Source organism: Lepisma saccharinum, chromosome 2, assembly GCF_977018435.1.
Source record: "Lepisma saccharinum chromosome 2, izLepSacc3.1, whole genome shotgun sequence".
Taxonomy (NCBI): Eukaryota; Metazoa; Arthropoda; class Insecta; order Zygentoma; family Lepismatidae; genus Lepisma; species Lepisma saccharinum.
The window spans coordinates 61,501,517-61,514,564 of NC_139230.1; the positions used below are offsets into that span (position 1 = coordinate 61,501,517).

The following is a 13,048-nucleotide window of genomic DNA, read 5'->3' on the forward strand; positions in this document are numbered from 1 at the left end:
TCCAGAAGTGGCACAAAAAGCGAAGTAAAATAAAGCAAACCAATCAAGATGACAAATTAGATTGATGTAATGTATTTTTATATTAAAGTTCTATACTCGCAATAGTAATAAAAACAAAAATAAGTGGTTATTTTGCATGACTCTTCTACCGAACTCTTGATTTTATTTGGAATTCTAAAAAATATTGCAAAACAGGAAATACAGAATATTGTTGACAAAGTAAACTAACCTATCAGAATAATTTAAGTAATTGGTCTGTTGTCATTCTACCTAAGAACCAAAATGTCATTGTTCCTGTTGAAACGATAATTAAAATCCCCTTGTTTCATCTTTTTCAGGTCTATAACATTCATAACTGGACACTTGTCTTATGTAGCTTTCTAACTACCACATACTCGAAATGCCATTTCCTTTAACTAAATTAAAAGTGGAAATGTTTTAAAAGAACTTCCAAAATTGATTTCATATTCTTCTCGTTCTTCGATGGTAGTGCAAAAGTGAGATTCCACAACACTTAGTCCAAGAGGAGTGTTATCAAAACAGCACCCCCATTTGAACCACAGAGTGCCCACATTTTGTAACCAAAAGGCACAGTTTTCCTTATATAAACTGTTTCAGCGTGTTTTGTCCAAAATATTTGGCAATCGTGTCTTGTATTGACATTTGAGACTGAAAGACACTGAACTGTATGAAACTATTGTTCAATATGTCTAGGAGGGGACATATTTTAAAAGGTTTGTTAATACTTTTGAGATTTATCAATATGTCATTATTTTTTATTTGTTTCATTTATAATTATTATTATTGTTAATATTTATATATATCTTATATTTTGCACAAATTGTGGTGCCAATCCGTTTTCTCTTCCCCTTGCACAACATTATATTCAAGACTAGTGGCACTTAGGTTCTTTGATTGAACTGGATCTCCTGCAATTGCATCTTCAGTCACTTCATCTTCATCATTGAATGAAACAGCATGATTCCAACACACTTCCAGTGGGCCTTGCACCTCACTTACATTAGTTAGACCAATCTCATCATCGACAAATTCACCTTCAACACTAGGGCAATCTACTTTGTCTGGCTGTAGGACGACAACGTCGGTATAGCTAAATGATTTATTTTCACTAAGATCATTTAGGATAGCCTGTATTTCTTCAGTTGGACACGCTTGAATGTGCTATAAACATGACCTTATTCTTCTAACAATCACAAAGAGTAAGGTAAGGTAAAGTTTCCCATGCATATAGCACCATGCCATGAAGGCGCCTTTATGGGATATGGGGGTAGGGTCACACGCATTCTCGATCTCAGCCATTTTGGCAGTGATGTGATAAGCAGCACACTACAGCCGCCTTTACCCCCCAGGGTTGCCCCAAGGTACCCACTGATTTGATGCTGGGTGAGCACGAGAGCAGCTTTATGCTGAGACAAGGACAGAAAAATTCCAACTTTACATCATTAATCCCAGGAATCGAACCCGGATCTCTCACATGGCAGTCCGTCACTCTACCGACTAGACCACCTAACCTCTTCTAACAATCACAAAGAGTAAATAGCAAGAACTAGTGGTAAGCAGCAATTCAGTGCTTGTCGCTAATCGTTCAACGTAAACAACCAAGTGCGATTTACAAACTATCAGTTTTGCTAGTTCCGAAATGCCTAAGTCCCAGTGATCTCATGAGATCACTGTTTTGTTTCGAAGGAAAAAGGTGTGTTGTTATTTATTTACCTTGACCAAAATTATTTTATGCTGACTTGAAACTACTGACAATAAAATTAAAATTAAATTGACCTCAGTATTCTACACTAAAAGTGTTACACCATAATTTTCTGTAACCATTCAGAAGCAGTTAAAAGTATCAAATTTTCAACTACTAAAAATCATAGTTTTAGTACAGAGCACTAAATTCTATTTACTTTATACGTAAATCATGGACCCTGAAAAAGGACATGAAAGTGTGTTTATTAATCATTATTGCAAAATATTTAGTAGAATCATGGTTTTGTGAGGTGATCTCATATGAGATCACTGGGACCTTATGGGTTCCTATTTTTTCTCAAACATTTCCTTTGTAAAGAGATTTATGTTTGTACTTGTAATATATGTTTCGGTATTCTCGAATCCTAATTTACGTCTAACTGCCTGCTCCCTTTGCGCTGTATAAACTGGCAACTACAAGTATTAAATCTATGTGTCTTCTGGAGTCCGTTGTGGAGTGGTGAGAGTAACACTTTGCGGAACCAGAAACCTGAGGTTGGAACCCTGGGTAAGGCATGGGCGTATCATTTTGTTTGTCCCATCACCAATTTCATCAGCTCATCATTCATCCTTATCTTTGCTTTTAACGTTAGAGGTATAAAAGCGATTTATAATTAAATCTGTATGACATGTTTCAATTAGCATGTGGAAAATATAGTGAATTTCATTGAGTTATACATAAGCCTAAGGCATAAACTTCCTTAACTTATATGTAAGACTGAGTGATTGAAATTATAATTGTGGGTGTGTCTGTGCTTAAGTTATATACACCTTTAGAAAATCCCCTTATCAGCAACAAAACACAGAGAAGGGCAGGCCTAAGAAGTGATAAGAATGTCTATATTCACTGTCAGGTATTGATCCTTATCAAGATGGAAAACAATACACACACAAGAGGATTACAATCTCCATACTCAAGATAAAAGTTAAAGTTGTAGCGAAGCAACTAGCTCACACCAACAACGAAGATTGACCGTGCTGGAGTCACTCATGTTAGCTCGCAGTGATACAGTTTCCTGGGTGCACTGCGTCGAAAACAAGTCGACACTTGAGTAGAATATCACTCGACATCTATTACACATCTATTGAAACTAACAAAGTGCTTTTATAATTCATTGCAGAGCCATTTTCTAAATCAACTATTCGTTTATTTAGCTGTAGAAAGCTTACAGATACTAACAGTTCTGTCATTCAAATTCACATCTGCAACTTGACTAATTCTTTGAGGATATAGTTGCTTGATGTGGTTTGCAGTTATGGATTTCGTTTGAGCAGGTTCTATATTATTGCCAAAACAGACGTAATTGAAATCTACGTGTCGTGAAAATTTGCTACCATGAATTTGTTGTAAAAAGAGGAATATGTGAAATTAAATATGCATAGGATCGGACAAAACAAATGAAGTCTAACGCTTTCAAGTCTAACGCTAGAAAGATGTGAATGGACAGTGACACAAAGAGACTATAACTGCAAATGAATTCAGAGTTACTGGATTTGCAAAGCTAGTACGAATATGTTTCTCACCAGCTGGACAAAATCAGGGACGCTTTCTCAACCGCGTGCTTTATTTTCGAAAATTGAATTATGAAGTAAACCTTCCAGTCACATTTTGTGAAACGTTCCTACCCCGCTTCGAGCGAAAGAGGGAAAAAGGGGGGGGGGGATATTGCGACAATTCAGCTCAGGATGACACCTCATCCATGCCATGCGACCAGGGATTCTCATGTATAATTCAAACCACATATTAATCAACTGCATCTACCGGCCGCGCAAGCGAGTCGAAAAGTGAACATGAAGGAGGACGCATCCCTACCTTTTAATCTCCCAACGTACTACAGATTTTCAACGTCTGTGATCTCCTCGTAACGCATTCCTAGTGTCGTTGAATATTTTATGGCTACTAAATACGTCCGCATTGATCGTTAGATCAATAACATGTCCCCCCCCCCCCGTTTGCTTTTTGTTGCACCGTGTCAGGTTGGTTATACATGCGTATGAGTCGTCAACACGCATCCACGGCACACCACCATACATGCGTGGTTGAATTCGGACACGGGAAGGACATGACTGCGCGTATTTACGTATCGCAAACAGTTGATGATGACAGAAGCAGGAATGTGAAGATTAGAATATTCGAAATTCAGTGGGTATGCATGAAACGTGCAGCGAGATTTAAATATTTGTAAATACCGGATTACGCACTGTTCCATCTATGGTATAGTATTTTCGAAATATCAGAATCCTCGTTACGTATAACCGAATCACATATATACATACACTCGTTGATTCTCTTCAGCCAGACATTCTGGAAAACATTCTTTCAGTATAAATTCCGCATTGTTCTTCATGTGTCCTCAAAATTCATACCATGGCACGGGTACATGCACGAAATATCTTAATGAAAATTTATGCACGATTCTACATTTTCAAATAGCTTACTTTGCCTGATATTGTGGCTGCAATTAATACCCACCAGCAAGCCACACAATAAATATTCGAGTAATTGCATTTCATTACGAACCCAACAAATGATCAATGTCCAATTTTCGGGATGTAAGGGGTGGCCTTCTGGTAAAGCACCCAAAGGTCAACCTCACATCCACGTAGTACACCCGGTAACTGCTTTTTGAAGGCTAACGAGGCTCTGACGCCCGAACGGACAGCCATGATAACACTTTGTGGGGCTGTTTTCCCTGTGTTTGTCCTGCTGCGTGCTCCTTAACAGCCTCGGGTACATTTTAAACCTAGGGATGAAAATTTTAGTCCTCAAAGACTGTATAAATAAAGAACGAATGGATTAGTTTTAAAAATTGAATAAGGGACATTTTAACAGACATATTTTATTTTCTTGTTAGAGGCCTGTCCTCAATTTTGTTTTAGTTTAGAAGCTTATCCTTGTATTGCGTGACAGGCTAAAATAGCCTATGTGCTGATGTGTCCATACGTAAAAAATCAATCAATATTCAATTTTCAACCATGATATTAAAACCGAAAACTTAATTTTTGATAGACATGCGTCATTGTTCCAAATACGGATATTTCCAACTTAAATATGATTAGTGTGGGAAGAAATCGAAACTTAAAATGGTGTATAGGAGAAAGTAGCCGTAATAAAATTAAATAATTATCACCACTCAGTAATTACTTCACGTTTAATTGAAATTGTTGCAAATACGGAGCATTCATGAAATCAGATGCGTATATTTTGTTTATTGTCAGTGATCAAAGTTGGTTTGAGCGAAAAAAAATGACACATTCTATCACAGTTATTACTCGACACTTCCGGATTGTAACAATTAAATTGGCTTTCAAAGAGATCATTACAAGGCAGAGGTACGATTAAACACTAAGGAGGCCATTATTTTCTTGTAATTGAACTACAAATGAATTTGAATTAGTTTTCAGCAGGGTGTATAAAAATCATGATTTTATTTAAATCGGATTTTTTAATTGTTTGTGTGGTTTCTGGCACCATACACATAGATATGTTGTTTTTTTTTTGTTTTTTTATAGAAAGGCTTTTTCTAGTAAACGGCCCTGTAAAATATTTGAACAATTTGATTATATGGTTTCTATACGGTTTCTCTTTCTGATACTGTATAGCTATATGAACCTACTATGGAAATGTTTGTTGAGAGTGTTAATGAAACTATAATAATTTCAGTAACTTTTCTTCCAGTGAAAATATTTTGGATGTAGTTTGCAAAATAATAGCTGCCATGTATATTTACAGTTCAATTATAATGACACTATTTACGGTGTAACATGATTAGTATTTTATATATTTTTATGAACAAAATGTTTTCTATTTTTGCCCATAAAAATTATTGAAGTTTAAATCAAGATAAATTTAAGTGTGTTTACAGTTTACATACTACATTTCCTTTCGTATGAGCTTCACATCATCAGTACATATATTTTGTGTCCTTCCCTTTTCTTTCTTAAGAGCCTAATAAACATCATTAAATGATTACAAGATTAATGTACTTTCACAAAAAGTTACTCTGGTATCTACAAAATCTTTATATACATTATTATATACATTATTTATTTATAGAGATTTAAATCAGTGACTTTTTTTTAAAAAAAACACCTGTTTTAAATCTTGATTTAAATGAACCTGATTTAAATCAATTCACCTTGGTTTTCAGGCATCAAGTATCTTGTCAAATTTTATATTCAAGCATTCTACAACGATAATATTCACATAGGCGTAATCGAAAACAAAACTTTGTGCTCTTCGTAGAAATGTGCCTCCAAATCGACGCACTGCATTGTGCTGTACCTTTCTCTTCCTAGTTGCGTGGATTCTGAGCTGAATATTTCATTCTCCAATGTAGAGCGATAGAAGGGGAGAAACGTAGGAAACGCACGGAGCCTAATTTTTTAAAAGGCAGAAACAAACATTGGGAACCAAGGCATCAGAGAAAACGGATCGTTTGCGGTTTGTCCCTGTCCAAACTTAGTTTCCTCTCTGTTTCTAATCTGAGGTTATCGTTGCATGAAAACTCGTTCGAAAAACGAGATGACTGCTCGTCTCTCTCATGTCCGCGCGGTCCTTTCACGAAATTTTCCACGGAAATTACATATCTCTGAACTCATCGGCGTATCATGGAATATTTAGCGCAATCTCCTCCTTTGACAGTGACGACAATCATCCTGTTCTCTTCCGTGACAGTGCACTACTAATTAGTATGTACCGTTGAATATTTTAGGAGCATCTGTCCTGTGATTAGATTTGGTACATTTTGCAGGTACCTCTTTCAGTATTGTGTGTATCTGCCAATGAAAGGCAATTTCCATTTCGTTTATTTCGCATTTATGACAGGCTTGTACTCTGGCACGTGTAATATTGACAGTTTGTTCCACCTCCTTCTTAAGAATAGCAAGTACATAGCTGTAATTTCCACGCTTTGATGCATTACATGAAACTACTTCATCAATGGTGTTGACTTGTAGTTATCTTGGTATAAATTCCTACGCGCTTTTTATCATTGAAATTAGGAAAGTAAGAATTTATTTATTTATTCATTTATTTCTTGAACAGAACAGGCGATTGACCAATTACACTTTGAGTTTGTAAATTTACAGTTTGATAAGAAATATTCTTGTGCAGAAATGTAAATAAACATAAAACATGTCAACGCTAAATTAAATATGTATACAACAGTTAACAAAGCGAGTTATAATAATAATACATGTTAATTGAAGAGAATGCCACAATACTTGTCAAGTTTTATTAAGTATACTATTTCCACAATAATCAACTTATCTGTGTATTATATTATTTCAGCGTGATCATTTTGTAATTTGCATATTTATGCCAGAACAATATTATTTATTTGAAATATATTCGCACCAGATCCTAAAAACGTAAAGCCAGAAAAGAGAGGACTGTTCTGTAGGATAAGACGGTTTAATTTATGGGTAAGGGATGTTCAGATTGACGGCAAGAAATCTATATTTTGTTATTTGTACCTTTGTTATTTACAGTCACTTTTCTTAAACTTTTCACTTATCGCGACGATACGAATGAGTGATGACATGATGAAAGTGATGAAGGGAAACTCACAAAGAACACCCATGCTCAAACAGAGATTTGAACCCAGGAACTTTGGTGGCGAGATCAAAATTCGACCACTAAATGCGCTCGGCCACCGAACGGGCGGCAAGAAAGCTGGAATATAACTAATGTTGATAACTTCTAAGCTCCATGTAGTTGTAATTACACTTATACGCTTAGTTTTTCGATAGTGGAAGTCGAATTTACATTATTCAATTTGTACACATTTTGCACAGCTATTGTGTCATCGAGACTGACAAAAGAGACTTCACACATACTAAGCAATTAACTTGAGTACATGATAATAATTTAAACATATATGAAATTTAATGTAAAAATACCCAAATAACCTAATTAAATCGATAACTTATAATCCGAAATATAAAACAATTGAAAAATGTACAACGATGAAAATGGATGATGGAATGATGACGTAAATGAAGAAAGAACGTCCATACCTTATCCAGTACTCGAAGCTTCCTAGGCGAACTACTGGATACACAATTAATTAATCTGCTATAAATTAAGAGCAATGTACATTTGAACTGGATTAAATATAATTTTGTACTGAAGTTAATACTAACTATGAATGGATGTATCTTCACTGACGTTCTGTCACTTTTCTTTCACAGATGTGACGGCCATTTCGGTGGAGAACGTTTACACAGAAGCGGGCTCAAACGTGACCATTCCATGCCCAGGCGTAACCGAACATTCCTTGGTCCTAATGCTGGAGTGGCGATGCCAAGGCTGTGCTCAAAGATCAGTCATCAGTACGGGATCGGACGTCAAACTAGTCGAATACGCCAGCGAGAGCACAACGGTATGGGAGAACAGAAATAGGATGACTCTGTTACCTGACACTTACGCCCTCCACTTTCATCCCGTCACCGCCGATGATAGCGGGGAGTACAGTTGTCTCGTGAACAATCGGCCGAAACCAGAGTCTATCGTCAAGCTCATCGTTGAAGGTAAGAAGTTCAGTTAATATCTGATTTGAAGTTATGTAGTTACATGGATATTGATTTGTATATACAGTCACCTGTATATTTATCTATTTATTTAAGTACTGAATTACATTTAACAACAGTTATGTGTGTTGCTTAATTCTACGGCGGTGGTAGAAGTTGCTGTGGAAAATTTGCTATTTAACTACACTTGTAGCCATGCAGTTAGGCAACACACATAACACATTTCAGAAAAGCAAGTACCAGATGTCCCATTTTTATTGTATGTACAGTCACGGACACTGCTGGGTTGTAACGATTCCATTGAAAATCAATGTATTCATTACAACCCGGCAGTGTCCGTGACATGTATGTATGTGTATATGTTTATATGTGCATATGTGCGTAACTGTATATTTGTACATAAGATAACCTTTTCGGAAGGCTCCCAAACGAGGTTCTGGCGTCTGGACTCTCAGCCAGTGTAATGTGCGGCTTGTGTTGAGTTCTGTTCCTGTGTGTTTGTGATTGTCTCTTCGTCCATTTAATCTTATGATAATTCATCCTCATCTTCGCGATTAGCTAAAAGCGGCAGAAAAGAAAAGTAAAATAAGATATAGGGTGTACATAAAGTCTGGTAACACTTTCAAAAATTGTATTGTAAAGGAACTATTAGCATTACTAACTGACACAATACATTAGTTAAACGAGTGAAGTGGCAAGTTTTTCTTTGGAGGGGGTATTGCAGGTGTTCCCTGTAGTTCCATTTCTCGCTGCTAGATGGCGGCAAATTCAAGATGGCACTTTATGGAGCTGAAAAAATTGTGTGGTACATTTTGATAAACAAAGGGTGCTACAGAAGCCCAGTGGAAATTTAGGAGCAAATATAGGAAAGAAGCCCAAGCAGGAAGGCAATCTATGATTGGCATCGGAAATTTGTTACAACCGGGTGCTTGTGTTCGAAGGAAAGAAGTGGTCCGCCAGTCGCGAGTGAATGTGACATTAAACGAGAGAGGGAGCCTACACAAGGAGCCCGAGTAAATTTACACACAGAGCTTCGCATGAGCTGAGTATGCCACTAATAACTGTGTGGAGTGCTTTGAATAAAAAAAAATGTGTATAAAAGCGTACCGACTGCAGTCAGTGCAAATGTTATATCACCAATACAAAGAAAAGCAGTAACAGTTTTGCTGTGAATTGCAGCAGAGAAAAGACGACTTCGTGGATTTGTTAATTTTGAGTGATGAAGCAATATTAGATTGCCTTATTTCCTGTATTTGCTTCTGCGTTTCCGTTGGGCATCTGTAGCACTTAGTTTTATCAAAATGGAACACACATTTTTTTCAGTTCCAGAAAGCGCCATATTAAATTTGCCGTCATCTATCGGCAAGAAATGGAACTACAAGGAACACCTGGAATGCAAGAAAACCTAGACTTTACTCGTTCAACCAATGTAATGTATCACTTAGTAATGATTGATTGATTGAGTTGGTGTTTTAAGTCCACTTAATGCACAGTAAGGCTAATCGGGACTGGACCTACAGTTTAAGGTGGGATCCAAACCACTACGTGCCTCCACCGGGTATCGAACCAGGACCCCTTGATTACAAGGCGGCGTCACAACCACTACGCCATCGAGGAGGCCTCAAGTAATGTTAATAGTTTCTTTACAATATATTTTTGAAAGTGTTTACCATACTTTATGTACACCCTGTATATTCAATCAGTTAGTTGAATAATTTTCTTGTGCGTGTAATAGACTTAAAGTAAATCTACATTGACCCAGAAATACAAATAACTGAAAGATAATGTATATTTCATCTAGGTTTACAAACAAACAAAGAAAAAAAACATTGATGTTGATCAATGCACTTTATCTTCTCGAGGAAAACGTATCTCTGTAGTGCTACAATTGCAAATGCATACATTTAGACTACCAACAATTCACCTGTTTGAAACCTAATTTATGATTCTATTCGTTGGTAATGCAATCGCAGTGAGGTACACACAGAAATGCATCAAATCTGTTGGTGCAACAGAGCAGTGACGGCGCCAGCCTGAAATAAGTGCGAATGGGGGGGCTACAGATTTCGGAGTCAAATTCTTAGGAGCTAACTTATACCGGTTAAAAGGTATTTGCTTAATACTTTACTACGGTGTAATTTTACCAGTGACACATTTTACAGTCAGATCCAAAGATAAATCACTGCATTTTGTTCCAGGCACGAATCTTTTATGTCAAATAAAATTCAATAATTATATTGCTTTCTTTTCCTAAGCCATTGAATGGAATAATACCACAGACTTAATATTTATATGAACAATACAAAATACGCTGGATATACGTATAAATACTACACTTAACACTATTTCTATGTAAGGAGTTTGAGTACCTACTTATTTGCTAAAATGTGAAAATGAACCACAGCAACAAACTACAATAGTATAGCCTACGTCTGTTTTAATGAGCAGCTACAACCTTGTTTAAATCCAAAGATTTTTCTATCTCTTTCCCAAATGACAAAATGGATAAAGACGTAACACTTTCATTGCCGCAAGTAGCCGTTATAGGAGGTATGAACATTTCAATGACGCAAAGCTTATAAAGTTCGCAAAAGGCAATTTTGAATATTTCAACTATTGCAAGTAGCTGTTCAAGGGTTTTTATTTTGAGTTCTTTTCTGCCTTATAGTGTGCCATAACTTTAAACTGGCCAAATCACAACAGTAGGGAGCGGCGATAGATTGTAGGTTTTCGTGCTTCAGAAAAGCGGCACTAACTTAATAAAGTAGGCTTCAAATATGCAATACCACCCTTAAATAGAAAGTGTATTAGTGATAGCGTTTTCTCTGCCAACTAACTAAATAACTCTCTAGCCTTCTTAAACCCAAAGGTTTATAACCCTTCCATCTGTCCCTATCCTGGGCAAGATCAATCCAATCTTTTCCATCCTTACCGACATGATGAAATATGTTAAGTTTTCTTGTTCAACGACTGGAATTCAGAACTTAGACCTAACAATGAGGATGCGAGAAATACCGTCCACTTAGGAGGTGCCACACTCAAGGAACAGACATATTTTTACTACAAATTCAGCTCCATTAGGAGGCAAATACATAGACATAAAGTAACTAATATAATTGAAACTCTTTCGCTGGGTATTTTGATCAGTGAAAATAATTGCTGAAGATTATGATTTAATTTCAGAATGAGTTAAGCATAAATACTGATGAGAATTGGATCAATAGTTTTAGATGTGCTTCAAAGATTGATTCTCCAGACCGGAATCAAATTTGGCCTCTATGACGGTACTGCAGAAATTATTTTGTAACATCACAAATGATAATTATTTAACTTGTAGGACTAAGACTGCGAGTATTATAATTGCCCAAGCGTGCTAATTTTCGTACCGTTTTGCAATGATCAGTTGACTGGATTTTGTATTAAGTTTCACTATATGCACAGAGGCTAATCTGGACGAGAGCTATAGATTAGCGAAATCCGAACCACTTAATGAAATGTTACCTGCACTGGGGTTCGAACCCGGGACACCTTTATCAAGGCAGCAGTTTTATCGGGGCTGGGAGCCCAATTTTGATATTTCCAATTCTTATCATTTAAGAATGAGTTAGTTTCTGTACTCTTTCATTCTTTAACATCGTATTTCTCCCTCTCAAATATTTGCAGCGATAAGGATAGATGAAAGGAAACCAATGTGAGAACATCGCTAACACTCATGCAATTGTCGGTATTCGATGAGGAACTAATAAACAGAAAAGAAGCATGACGGTTCTTTAGATTTTGAATGTCGTCGTTCTATCCAAAATATAGTGATACGATTAATAGAGGCTAATAACTGTACACAATTAACTGTATATGCCAACAATCAAATAACAATATCACAGTCACTGAATACGTCCACCTACCAGGCAGGCAGCAGATTTCGTAGCAAGTTTAGGGACTCATGATTGGCCAATTACTTAGTATCAAATGATCAGTGGCCACTGTTATCTAGGCATGTCTTCAGCTGCCCCCTCCCCTTGATTTTACAACACATCGTAATAAAGTAACCTTACGATCTAACCAATCTTTCGAAAATGTAGCCTATTTGAACATTGTACTTGTCCCAATGGAAGTTTTATGTTGGAAAATTAAAACTACTTTTGAAGTTTTCAGTCTAAATGCATCTACCTTACTACAAAAATTTAGGGGGGCTGAGACCGGTTTTGGGGGCTTCAGCCCCCCCCCCCTGTAGCGCCGTTTGCACGCATCGATTGATGCACTAAGATGTGTTTTGTGGCCTTTGCGAAGAATCAGGTTTAGAATTAGATGAATTATTGTGTATCGTGAAGGCAACTCCAAAGTGCATCATATGATGCAATTGAGTGTTTCTTTCTGTCGAGATGCACTTCAAGTAGGGTTCCCAACTCTGAGCTGAACAATTCCTGGACAAGGACAACCCCTTCCCCTCCAAATCTTAGGAGTATTAAAAAAAAAGTCCGAATGCATTTTTAAGCTATTTTAATAATCTGATACTGATACTTACAAAAAATGCAGGGACAGCGATGCTTCAGTTGCATGTTGCATCACTCGTACTGGATGTGGCAGAGGCAGCCATCACAGCTGATACTTTAAACCTGTATTTATCTTGAGATTTGGCTCTTTTCACTAAGTCAGGCCTACCCTTCACATAATCGTAGAACTCCATGCAGGTCATGTTGTAGTTTATTTTTACCTGTATATCAGCTTTTAGTTGATTCTCACTTAATCTGTT

General features: G+C 36.7%; 1 protein-coding gene across 6 annotated transcripts in view; it reads left to right on the forward strand.

Annotated features, from left to right (window-relative positions):
* Ptp99A (Protein tyrosine phosphatase 99A) overlaps nt 1-13,048 on the forward strand; it is a 1,182,303-nt gene that overhangs the window by 126,585 nt on the left and 1,042,670 nt on the right. For all 6 annotated transcript variants that reach the window (XM_083117414.1, XM_083117415.1, XM_083117417.1 and 3 more), the window contains exon 2: nt 7,960-8,298. In XM_083117414.1, the coding sequence (XP_082973540.1) occupies nt 7,960-8,298 (339 nt within the window). The remainder of the gene's footprint in view (nt 1-7,959; nt 8,299-13,048) is intronic.